General features: G+C 41.6%; 1 protein-coding gene across 5 annotated transcripts in view; it reads right to left on the bottom strand.

Annotated features, from left to right (window-relative positions):
• The window catches only part of mllt1a (MLLT1 super elongation complex subunit a), a 22,995-nt gene extending 16,228 nt beyond the window's left edge, over positions 1-6,767 (bottom strand). For 4 of the 5 annotated variants that reach the window (XM_062998225.1, XM_062998226.1, XM_062998227.1 and 1 more), the window contains exon 1: positions 6,476-6,553. In XM_062998225.1, coding sequence (XP_062854295.1) covers positions 6,476-6,487 — 12 coding nt within the window. In that variant the 5' untranslated portion in view covers positions 6,488-6,553. Of the gene's footprint in view, positions 1-6,475; positions 6,554-6,735 lie in introns of those variants that run through there. The other variant, XM_062998229.1, reaches the window with a different exon arrangement.
• Between the last annotated feature and the right edge of the window lie 6,218 nt (positions 6,768-12,985).

Below are 12,985 nucleotides of genomic sequence, written 5' to 3'. Positions count from 1 at the left end.
AAAGAACACAAGAACTAAAGAACACGGGAACTAAAGAACACAAGAACTAAATAATTAAAGAACACAAGAACTAAAGAACACGGGAACTAAAGAACACAAGAACTAAATAATTAAAGAACACGAGAACTAAAGAACCCGGGAACTAAAGAACATGAGGTCTAAAGAACACAAGAACTAAAGAATAAAAGAACATGAGAACTAAAGAACACAAGAACTAAAGAACACGGGAACTAAAGAACACAAGAATTAAAGAATACGAGAACTAAAGAACTCGGAAACCAAAGAACACAAGAACTAAAGAATTAAAGAACACGAGAACTAAAGAACACGAGAACTAAAGAACACGGGAACTAAAGAACACGGGAACTAAAGAACACGGGAACTAAAGAACACGAGGTCTAAAAAAAGAAAACTAAAACTAAAAAACTAAAGAACATGAGAACTAAAGAATACAAGAACTAAAGAATTAAAGAATACAAGAACTAAAGAACTCGGGAACTAAAGAACACAAAAACTAAAGAATATGAGGTCTAAAGAACACAAGAACTAAAAAATACAAGAACTAAAGAATACGAGGGCTAAAGAACATAGGAACTAAAGAATTAAAAAACACGAGAAAAAAAAGAACTACAGAATATTAGAACATGAGATCTAAAGAACACAGGAACTAAAGAACACAAGAACTAAAGAATTAAAGAATACGAGGGCTAAAGAACTCGGGAACTAAAGAACACAAGAACTAAAGAATTAAAGAACACGAGAACTAAAGAACACGGGAACTAAAGAATTAAAAAACACAAGAACTAAAGAACACAAGAACTAAAGAATACGAGAACTAAAGAACTCGGCAACTAAAGAACACAAGAACTAAAGAATTAAAGAATACGAGAACTAAAGAACTCGGAAACCAAAGAACACAAGAACTAAAGAATTAAAGAACACGAGAACTAAAGAACACGGGAACTAAAGAACACGAGAACTAAAGAACACGGGAACTAAAGAACACGGGAACTAAAGAACACGGGAACTAAAGAACACGAGGTCTAAAAAAAGAAAACTAAAACTAAAAAACTAAAGAACATGAGAACTAAAGAACACGGGAACTAAAGAACACGAGAACTAAAGAACACGGGAACTAAAGAACACGGGAACTAAAGAACATAGGAACTAAAGAATTAAAAAACACGAGAAAAAAAGGACTACAGAATATTAGAACATGAGATCTAAAGAACACAAGAACTAAAGAATTAAAGAATACGAGGGCTAAAGAACACAAGAACTAAAGAATTAAAGAACACGAGAACTAAAGAACACGGGAACTAAAGAATTAAAGAACACAAGAACTAAAGAACACAAGAACTAAAGAATTAAAGAATACGAGAACTAAAGAACTCGGCAACTAAAGAACACAAGAACTAAAGAATTAAAGAATACGAGAACTAAAGAACACGGGAACTAAAGAATTAAAGAACACGAGAACTAAAGAACACAAGAACTAAAGAATTAAAGAATACGAGAACTAAAGAACACGGGAACTAAAGAATACGAGAACTAAAGAACACGAGGTCTAAAAAAAGAAAACAAAAACTAAAAAAACTAAAGAACATGAGAACTAAAGAACGCGAGAAATAAAGGTTCTAATTAAGGAGAGCTCAGGCCTCTTCGAAAAAAGCACACAGCCGTGGCCACATCTTTTCACCTGCCAGTCTCTAAATCTCACAGAGGGACGGATCGCATACAGAGAGCCACACTGTAAAGTCCACAAACACCCCATTAGACAGCAGAGGTCAGGACTGTTTAGCGGCTATGAAGCCCAGTTGACCCATCTACCTCAGGCACAGCCAGCTGTGTCTGTACGGGCGATTGGTCAATAATAATATTATCATCATTGTTTTTATCATCACAAAATTATTGAGGGATCAGAGGTGCTTTTCTGTTCCTGTATTCGTAAAATTGTTTGCTAACAGCTCCTCTGCGGTTGTGGTAACTAGAATGTCTGCGTCCCAAAGCACATACTGATGAACCATGAATGACGTCCTACAGTTTGCATCGTCTCTGGGACTGAAAGTCCTACAAGCCCAGGGTAAATAAGATCATCCGTATCGTCTGTATGATCTATGGTGAATCTGCTGGGTTCTGACGGGCTGCAGGAGTCACCGAGACGAACAGTCGATGAGCTCCGGGTGTTTCAGCCCCGACGGTCCAAAAAGCTTCAGTACGAGACTCTGAATCAGGACGGCTGGCGTGAAAATCAGGAGATCAGAGCTGGATGAGATGAAAGCCGATAACAGAAGAACGTAAACGTGTAAAGAGCTCCACGCGTGTGAGAGGATTCAGATGCTCACGGTCCAGCACGGACGCTTTACGTCAACGACGCCATACAAACTGAGGCGGGATTACACCGGGCTGCTGATGCTGAATCTCCAGCAGCTTCCAAGTGTTCATCAGTAATGATGGACCCATATTTACACGTCATTACTTTCATGTTGATAAGTCTGATTCACACGAGCAGGTCGATCCAAAAATGCTGTTAAATATGCGGCACATTTTCTTACGTTTGGATATTTTACCTCAGCCAGCAAGTTCCAAAACTGTCCAGCAGAGGCGCTTGACTTCGCTTGAGGGTTCAATATTCTCTGCAGCGTTCCTGCCCCAATCGAAGCGTTTGTGGTTTCTTTGTGCTCGGTCGTGCCCTCGTCTCCACAGACAGTGCAGGTTACACAAGGAAACATGCAAAAGTGGCGCAAACTGGCTACCGATGAATGAAAACTTGCTAGATTAGCGGCGCTTTAGGCGGGCTGAGGCGTAGCTGTGGTAAAAAACCGCAAATTAAAGACACAGTGGCCGCATTTCATGTCAATCACGTTGACCCGTTTGAGTGAGATGTATTGGGCACCTCTGTTTTGGACTGTCCGCAGTTGCTGGTATAAAATTTTCCTCTAATGTGCCTGACGTTGTGTAAAGACCCTGGATTCTTACATGCAGCACCATACCGTGATGCTCCCACCACTATACTTCGCTGGTGGCTCAAGTTCAGTTCCAGTTTGTGAACTGTATTGAGAACCGTTTGGCACATAATAAACCACCAAAAAAAAAAACAAGTTCCAAACTGGGAACCAACGAACAGCAGGTTCTTCAGGAGGAACCGTGACCACATCCATGGCGAGTCAGGTTGTAGAAGAAATGACCAATAGTTGACCTGTGCTGGTTTTTGGATCAAAACAAACGTCTGTAACAGCGGCACAAATCCCCACAGGTACTCTACGCAATCCGACAGCTTCTTACTGCTGTATACTTCTGTCGTGCGTCCTGCAGCGCCCCCTCAGTTCCGATTAAAACCTGAATGGAACCAGTTTAAGAACCAGGGCTTCATGGGTTCACGATCACAGGTGGCACAGAGACGTCAGGCTGCTGATTTGAGACGCACCCTCACCCTCACGGGCAATCATTCAGCGAGAAAGCACCAGCATTCTAATCCAAACCCTATTGTAAATAAAAAAATCACCCTGTCCTTCCTCAAAACATCAACAAACCTCCTCCTCCTCCTCAGCACCTCCTCCTTACAGAACTCTCACCCCTGCTCTGCACATGCTCAGTCCGTCTCAATCTCACAGCACAATAAAGAGCAGAAAGAGTCACTCAGACATTAAACAATAAAAACACTTCAAACCTTCACATCTATGAACCGACGTGGAAACACCACCAGCTTCTCTTCTCTTATCTTTCTATCTTTTTTTTTTTGAACGCGCAACCGTCTGACACACAGGCGCATTCACAGACGCATCAAAGCAGCTGAACTTTCCTTGAAGTAGAAGATCTCTCGAACGTGCACCTTCTGTCTTTTCTGGGTCACAGTAGCAGCTTTCCGTCGCCTTAACAAACGTAAAACGAGTCTTACAGCCTTATCTGGGGCGACGCGATCGTTCTGAGGAAGATACGGCGTCTGGAAATGATTCACGTGCTGAGCGAGACGCTGGTGGCGGAGATGAAAGATCCGATCGCGTGAGGGCGACTGCGCGGGTACAGAGGAACCGCTCGAACCAAATGGCAGCCCTGATTCAATCCCCCCCATGTACCAACTGTACATTTACATTTTCAGCATTTAGCTGACACTTTTATCCACTGCGACTTACAGTACTGTGACAGTATACTGTCTTGGCAATTGAGGGTTAAGGGCCTTGCTCAAGGGCCCAACAGTGACAACCTGGCAGTGGTGAGGCTTAAACCGGCGACCATTCAATTACTAGTCCAGTACTTTAACCATTAGGCTACAACGTCCCCATATACACCGATCAGCCATAACATTAAAACCACCTCCTTGTTTCTACACTCACTGTCCATTTTATCAGCTCCACTTACCATATAGAAGCACTTTGTAGTTCTACAATTACTGACTGTAGTCCATCTGTTTCTCTACATGCTTTGTTACCCTGTTTCACCCTGTTCTTCAATGGTCAGGACCCCCACAGAGCAGGTATTATTTAGGTGGTGGATGATTCTCAGCACTGCAGTGACACTGACATGGTGGTGGTGTGTTAGTGTGTGTTGTGCTGGTATGAGTGGTTTTAAATACCGTGTCCACTCACTGTCCACTCTATTAGACGCTCCTACCTAGTCGCTCCACCTTGTAGATGTAAAGTCAGAGACGATCGCTCATCTATTGCTGCTGTTTGAGTCGCTCATCTTCTAGACCTTCATCAGTGCTCACAGGACGCTGCCCACGGGGCGCTGTCGGCTGGATATTTTTGGTTGGTGGATGATTCTCAGTCCAGCAGTGACAGTGAGGTGTTTAAAAACTCCAGCAGCGCTGCTGTGTCTGATCCACTCATACCAGCACAACACACACTAACACACCACCTCCATGTCAGTGTCACTGCAGTGCTGAGAATCATCCACCACCTAAATAATACCTGCTCTGTGGGGGGGTCCTGTGGGGGTCCTGACCATTGAAGAACAGGGTGAAAGGGGGTAACAAAGCATGCAGAGAGACAGATGGACTACAGTCAGTAATTGTAGAACTACAAAGTGCTTCTATATGGTAAGTGGAGAAACAAGGAGGTGGTTTTAATGTTATGGCTGATCGGTGTGTACTGTCACAGTACTGTACATTGCTTTGGATAAAAGCAATCATGGAGGCAATCTTCTGGACCTGGTCTTCAGCCGTCCATCCAAATCTTCTTCACTGATCTCGAACATCTTAACTTCCTTACCAACCCTGACGTGCCTCCTACTCTTCCACTCAACTCTGCTACTAATACTTTACTCACTTCTTCCATTCCTTCTGCCAGTCACATGACAGACATGATCACGATCACAAACGAAAGCATGACGGACTCTCCTCCGTCCGGCGCTGTACTTCACCGGTGGTGCACCATGACAGACAGACTAACAGATCTGTGTAGGATCGGAATTTGAGCCAGAGGTTTTACTATCGGACTTGGGAATGTGGCGTCACGCCCTGGCCGACAGCCGAAATACCGGGGACACGATCTCCACTAGGCTTTCAGGATAGGTTGTCCATTGTAAATTTTACGATGGCTCAAATGTTAAATATTACAAGCACATTTCTGGTGTGATGTCTTGTTTGATGACTTCTCCAGTAGGGTTTGAGTCACATATAATCAAAAAACACCAGTGATTAAAGGAAACAACCCCAGAACTTTCCATTTTAACTCATCTCAAACATGCAGTCATGTGTAAATAACCTGACTCATGGTGCAATGAATTCATTCCATTTCCATTCCCAGACTCGAATGTAAACAAGCCAAGTTGACTCCGAGTCGTTTAGAAGCTCTTTTCTCAGGTTTGCAACACAACTGCCTGGATTAAGCTGTCGAATCAACTTTATATCAGTGTATTCTTCAGGTATTTCCACTTTGCTTGAAGTAACACGGATTAAATACTGACCAGGGCGCGTTTAAGTACAGCGTCCTACTATACGTGAATGAGTCGACTCTTTACGAAAGAATCGTTTCACGTACAAGGATAATGGAGTCGGTTCGCTGAAATGATTCGATCGGAATGAATCGGTTCGCGTAGTGAAAAAAATCACTCTCAGCATGTCCAGTAGCAGTGCAGCTATACAGTTTCATTCTTTATGGCTAAAAAAACAAAGCACAGTCAAGTAATCTCTCCTTCTCTCATATACAAACACACATATTTGTAATTGCACCAACATTTAATGAACATTTAAGAGGCCAAATGGGAAAATAAGAGAAATGCAGACTACCTTCTCTTTACATATTCAAATCATGCCACGTTTAGTACAAACCACATCACGTGGGTAGTTTGTTTAGGATAAATGCAAACCTGGTGCTAATCTGTGACACATATATAGGTGGGTTAGGTTAACTAAAGGGTGTGTGTGTGTGTGAATGTGTGTGTGCGACTCCTTTCTACCACCCAGCCCCATTTGTGCACTTCTAAGAGCCCTCAAAAGTGTGTAAAAGCAGCAGTTAGGTGTGATTTGCGTTACCTGATCCTCCATGTTGATCGGCTCGGCTGATTTGTGTGTTTATTTACAGCAGCCTTGTTTTGCCAGGCCGTTGTTCCCGACTCATTGTGTGTCAGTTTCAGCCCACCGAGAAAAAGAAGACCGGAAACTGGCCGCGGCTGTGTCCCAAATAACCACACAATCCCTACTCCCTACAAAGTGCGTGAGGTTTTCTAAGCCGCCTGGTTGATTTAATTCAACATCGATTTACATCTACGATCTACATGTGTTGTAATACTTACTTAGCTTGACGTGTGCACTTTCAAAAGTCGGGTACATTTAGTTTACAAAAGATTAAAACTTCCCGAATAGTGCACTACCTAGTACACGAGCTGCAGTGTGGAATTAACAGCGAGCCTTCTAGTAGGCAAACAATAACAGACAGCACATCTAGCCAATCAAAACTCTAGTTCACAGCATTATTGAATTTTAACCAATCAAAACAGCTCACAGGCGGGACTTCCCCACAGCACACGAAGGCCGGCAGATAATAGAGTTGTAGTCCTGCTCAGTGTTTATATTATAATTTATATAAAATAAAGGTTTATTTACAATATTCTGTTATATTTAAGTTTAAAACCACTCAGTTTAAGATGTAACTCTTTTTAATCTCACGTGTGTATCTGTTATAAATGGGTGTTTAATAAAGCTTTCAAATTTTACATCAAATTAGTCATTTTATAATATAGACTATATATGGGCGGCACGGTGGCAAGAAGGTCCTGGGTTCGATCCCCAGGCGGGGCGGTCCGGGTCCTTTATGTCCAGAGTTTGCATGTTTTCCCCGTGTCCGTGTGGGTTTCCTCCAGGTGCTCCAGTTTCCTCCACAGTCCAAAAACATGCAGCCAGGCTAATTGGAGACACTGAATTGCCCTATAGGTACCCGGCCACTAGGATGCATAAACCAGTGCACCCTTAGTGCCGGTCCCAAGCCCGGATAAATAGGGAGGGTCGTGTCAGGAAGGGCATCCGGCGTAAAAACTGTGCCGAATCAATGATGCGGATCACGATCCACCGACGACCCCTAACGGGAGCAGCCAAGGAAATAGGTAGTATAGACTATACAGTAAATACACTTTCAACAAAATGTACATGGATGTCATAATTTCGTAGTATCCATGTCTATAAGAATAAACAAGTGCAAAATTATCAACCGAAATTAGCTTTTAATGTAGGTGGCACTGTTACCTCAAAGCAAGAAGGTCCTGGGTTCGATTCCCAGGTGGAGTGGTTTCCTCAGGGAGCTCCAGTTTCCTCCCACAGTACAAAGACATGCAGTCAGAAAAACTAGAGATAATAATATTGCCCTTAGGTGTGTGTGTGTGTGTTAAGGTGTTAATGTGTTTGTACGAGGGTTCCACACTTTTATTTTATTCTATTTATTAAGAATTTCAAAAACTACATCGTCGCCTTCTGATGCATTTTTCCAGCGTCCTTTTAATTCTGTCAGCAATAAATGTTTTTGGTTGAGCTCGTAGCCACTGATGCGCCGCTGCTTTCACATCATCATCATCATCACATGAAAATCTTCTTCCCCTTAAAGCTTCTTTCAGCCTCCAAAAAGGTGGAAATTAGATGGAGCTAAATCCGGACTATAAGCATCTCTCAGTCTGTCAGACACGCCCAATTCCTCCTCCTCCATCCTCACTGCTTATAACCAGCATATAAAAGTGTGGAAACTTTTAGAAGATCCCTCGTATGTCTGCCCTGAGATGGACTGATGCCTTGTCCAGGGTGTTTCTGTGTGCCTTGCGACCAGAGAAAAAGCGGCTTAGAAAGTGAGTGAGCTTCTGATGTGTGAGATCAAATCCACCTGCTGACCATTAGCAACAACAGAAAATAGACAGTATGCTTTGTGTACGAACTCATGTCTGATGAACTAAAAGCTAGAAGAAATACTGTATGTCCTGTGGTCAGACCCCATGTTTCATCTAGTTTTTAGATTAAACAGAGCTCAAGCTGTCTGTGTCAAAGACAAACAGGAACATCCAGATTGTTATCAGTAAAAGGTGCAAAAGCCGACATCATTCATGGTGTTGGGGTGCATCTGTGCCCACGGCATGGACAACCTGAATATCTGTGAAGGCACCATTGAGGCAGAGATGTATACTGGGATCTGAGAGACATACGCTGCCATCCGTATGACGTCTTCGGGCTCCTCCAGGCCACCCAAAGAGGATGGGGGGTCCCTGCTGAGTCTGGTTCCTCTCAAGGTTTCTTCCTGTAATTTTAAGGGAGTTTTTCCTGCCACTGTCGCCCTCGGCTGCTCAATAGGGTTTTTTTTTGGTCTGTTGGTCCTGGATTCTGTAATGAAGAAATTGTCCATTGTAAAAAGCGCTATATAAATAAATTTGACTTGACGATGTCTTTTCCTGGGAAGTTCATGATTACTCCAACAAGTAGATACCAGGCCTCATTCAACAGCGTGGCTTAGTAGACAGAGCACATGTGCTTGACCGGCCTGCCTGCAGTCCAGATCTGTCTCCTATTGAAAACGTATTTCATATCATAAAGAGGAGAATCAGACGACGGTAAGCATAGACTGTTGAGCAGCTGAAGTTTCGAGCAAGAATGGAGAAAAATTCCACTCGCAAACCTGCAACCATCAGTGTCCTCAGTTCCACACACATTAAAAAGTGGAATTAATAGGAACGCTGATGGAACACAGGAGGGAGCATGCCTTGGAGTCTGTTACAGAGATCAAATTCTGAAAATGTTTCTATTTACAAACTACAATGAAGTTGATCAATAAAACATTGGAAATCTTTTATCAGTTAAATGAAGATTGAAGAGAATTAAACACATCACACATTCTTTTTACTGCCTTTAACTAAACACCCCAACTGTTCAGGAAACAGGGTTTGCAAAAACATAACTGTATATAAGACACTCACTCACTGTCTTAACCGCTTATCCAATCAGGGTCGGGGGCGGTTAGGTGCTGGAGCCTATCCCAGCTTTTCAATGGGCGCAAGGCACACAGTAACACCCTGGACAGGGCGGCAGTCCCTCGCAGGGCACACACACACACACACACACACACACACACAACTATTCAACCACAGGGCAATTCAGTGTCTCCATTAAACCTGACTGCATGTTTTTGGACTGTGGGAGGAAACCGGAGCTCCCGGAGGAAACCCACACAGACACGGGCAGAAAATGCAAACTCCACAAAGAAAGGAATCAAACCCAGGTGCTAACCACCGAGCCACCGTGCTGCCTGTATATAAGACAATACAGAATATTAAAAAAAGAGATAATATTATGATATATAAATGAGGAGTGAGCAATATAGCAAACATATCACAATATGTTTAAAATATTTACTATAATCATAACCTTGCACCTCTGCCCCCCCCCCAACAAGCTTTATTATAAGTTCTATTATACTCCTAAACAGTTTATTGTTTATATTTATTCCCTGAATATAATGACCTCATGAACCATGAATATGGTGGGCCAGTGGTAGCTCAGTGGTTAAGGTACTGGACTAGTAAACAGAAGGTTGCCGGTTCAAGCCCCGCCACCACCAAGTTGCCACTGTTGGGTCCCTGAGCAAGGCCCTTAACCCTCAATTGCTCATTGTGTAAGTCGCTTTGGATAAAAGCGTCTGCTAAATGCTGAAAATGTAAATGTAAATGTAAATATAATGACCTCATGAACCATGAATATAATGACCTCATGAACCATTGTACCATCTATTCACCATCATGTACTAACACTTGTCTTTAGTCCTGTCTTCTAATTACTTGTTTATATTAGGGATAATTAGGAATATCTTTTGTAGTTATTTATTATAGGATTTTTTGTATTTATTGTTGTATTTACAGTGTTTTGTATTGTCTTGCACTTTTTGTACCGTGTTACACCGTGATCCTAGAGGAACGCTGTTTCATTTCAATATGTACTTGTATGTAGCTGAAATGACAATAAAACCTCTCTGACTCTGACTCTCTGACTCTGACAGCCATAACTACAATGTGTGACTTTACTCAAACTTGTGTTCCACTTTAACCTGTCCATGAAGGGCAGTTAAGGTGCTGGACTAGTTGGGCCCTTGAGTAAGGTCCTTAACCCTCAATTGCTTAGACAATATATACTGTCACAGTAATGTAAGTCGATTTGGATAAAAGCGTCCGCTAAATGCTGAAAATGTAGAACCATCACTTATAACAATTCTATATTACACTTTTTTTGCCACAGCGAGTGGAACTTGTCATACAGTTAGCAATAACAAAGCCCGTCCATTAAAGGACGATATGATTGGCCAATTTTGCTGTCATTTGAAATCAATCTTTTATTAAATTGAGTTGCTTCGTACGATGCAAAATTTATAGCCGGACTGAAGTTCTTCGTATCGCCAGCAGAGGGCGACAAAACAGCGTCTTTAATTTAACCATCACTTAAAACACAGATTAAACAGGCAGAAATGAAGGATTTATTTGCTTATATTTGTATTTGATTAAATGTTGATTGTCAAATTATGAAATGAAATAAAATTAGAACTGATCACTGCTTACATTATATTATTATATATTATTTTTAGAATATCTTAGGCTCTCTCTGAGGGCCTAGAGGGCCCTGAAGGTTTGGACACTCCTGGTCAATTAACATGTTTTGCTGTTATTTTTTTGTGAAAAACAGCAAAGACAGGGTGAAGATTACTACTAGACTAGTAATCAGAAGGTTGCCAGCTCAAGCCCCACCACTGTCAGGTTGCCAGGTTGGGTTCTTAACCCTCAGTTGCTCAAATTGTATTTAGTCATAATTGAAAGTCGCTTTAAATAAAAGTGTCTGATAAATCCTGCAAATGTGGACATAATGTACTGGATGACTTTTGGTCTAATTGGTTATGGTTTTAGAGTTCCATGTCCTGCTAATAAACCTAATACACTTAGTTCTGATGGCATATTTCCTAGTTTAGAAAGAACAAACAAATCAAGTCATCATATTCTCCAGTAAATCATGTGTATCACATTTATTTATTATTATTATTATTTTGCTTTAAATTGAAAAGACAAAAAGGAAACTTGTTACTGCCAACACGGTGTTACAGGAGGTAATGTTGGAGGTGCACAGCTCCAGGGTCCTGGGGTTTGATCACCTGTCATTACTGTATAAACAGAATTTTTAGTTGTTGAACATGTTTTTGAGAAACGCAGCCTCGCAGTCTCGATCAAGGCTGTTTTTCAGCTTTGAGGTGGGTCCGGTGATCTCTCGCCATCATTACCCGACCACGTCAGACAACAAAAAACAAACTCATTCTGTCTGTTAAAAAGAAAATACAGCTTTTTAATGATCAGAACGTTATAAAAGCATGATAGAGGTAGTTCGACGATGAAGAGGTGCTTTGCTTCACTTCCGATAAAAAAACAAAAAGAGAAAATGTAAAATCATGTGTCCATGTATTGAAGCTGAGGTGTTACAGGTTTATGCAGCAGTGTGAATAGTTAGGGAATCATGTACGGATACGATGTATTATGGACTTCATAAAGTACCAGGAGATGGATTCTGTAGCAGGTGGCATCCTAAAGCATGAGCAAATTTCCAGCTACGATCTTTTGGACGTCAGTTCATGAAAGACTAAAATAATCATAAATCCTGAGTGATGAAACCTGGAGTATTTAGTTCTGGACCTGCATTGGCTTTGTTTGGTGAATGAACATCATCTCTTCTTCTCGAGGAAGCATTTCAGTGCTGTATCATGGACTCTATAAAGTACCAGGAGACTGATTTGATAAGCAAGTAAGACCAGGAGGTACACATTCCCAACTACGGTTGTACTGGATGTCAGTTCATGAATTCAATCCACAGAATCTCATCAGCAACGTCAACACAGACTAAAATATTCACAAATCCTGAGTGATGAAACCTGGAGTATTTAGTTCTGGACCTGCTTTGGCTCCACTTGGTGAGGAAGCATTTCAGTGCTGTATCATATATAAAGTGCTGTATCATGGACTCTATAAAGTACCAGGAGACTGATTCTCTAGCAGGGCTTGTCACAACTACAGTAGTTTTGGATGTCAGTTCATAAATTCATTCATGTTTTTATCAACCGTTATGTTACGTCATTCACAGAATCTCATCAGCACGTCAACACAAAGACTAAAATATTCATAAATGCTGAGTGATTAAAACTGGAGTATTAAAAAAACCTGGAGTATTTAGTTCTGGACCTGCTGTGGCTCCGTTTGGTGAGTAAACTTCATCTCTTGTTCTTAAAAAAGCATTTCAGTGCTGTATCATGGACTCCAAGAGTCTGATTTGATGAGCAAGTCAGACCTTCACAACTACGGTTATATTGGATGTCAGTTCATGAATTCAATCCACAGAATCTCATCAGCATGTCAACACAAAGAGTAAAATATTCACAAATCCTGAGAGTCTAAAATAAACCTGCAGTAATTAGTAAATATTTATAAATCCTGAGTGATGAAACCTGGAGTATTTAGTTCTGGACCTGCTGTGGCTCAGACTGGTGAGTGA

The sequence above is a fragment of the Trichomycterus rosablanca genome, chromosome 7 (genome assembly GCF_030014385.1).
Source record: "Trichomycterus rosablanca isolate fTriRos1 chromosome 7, fTriRos1.hap1, whole genome shotgun sequence".
Classification (NCBI taxonomy): Eukaryota; Metazoa; Chordata; class Actinopteri; order Siluriformes; family Trichomycteridae; genus Trichomycterus; species Trichomycterus rosablanca.
Note: the sequence above shows the minus strand (reverse complement) of the source record. Positions and strands in the feature narration are given on the sequence as shown.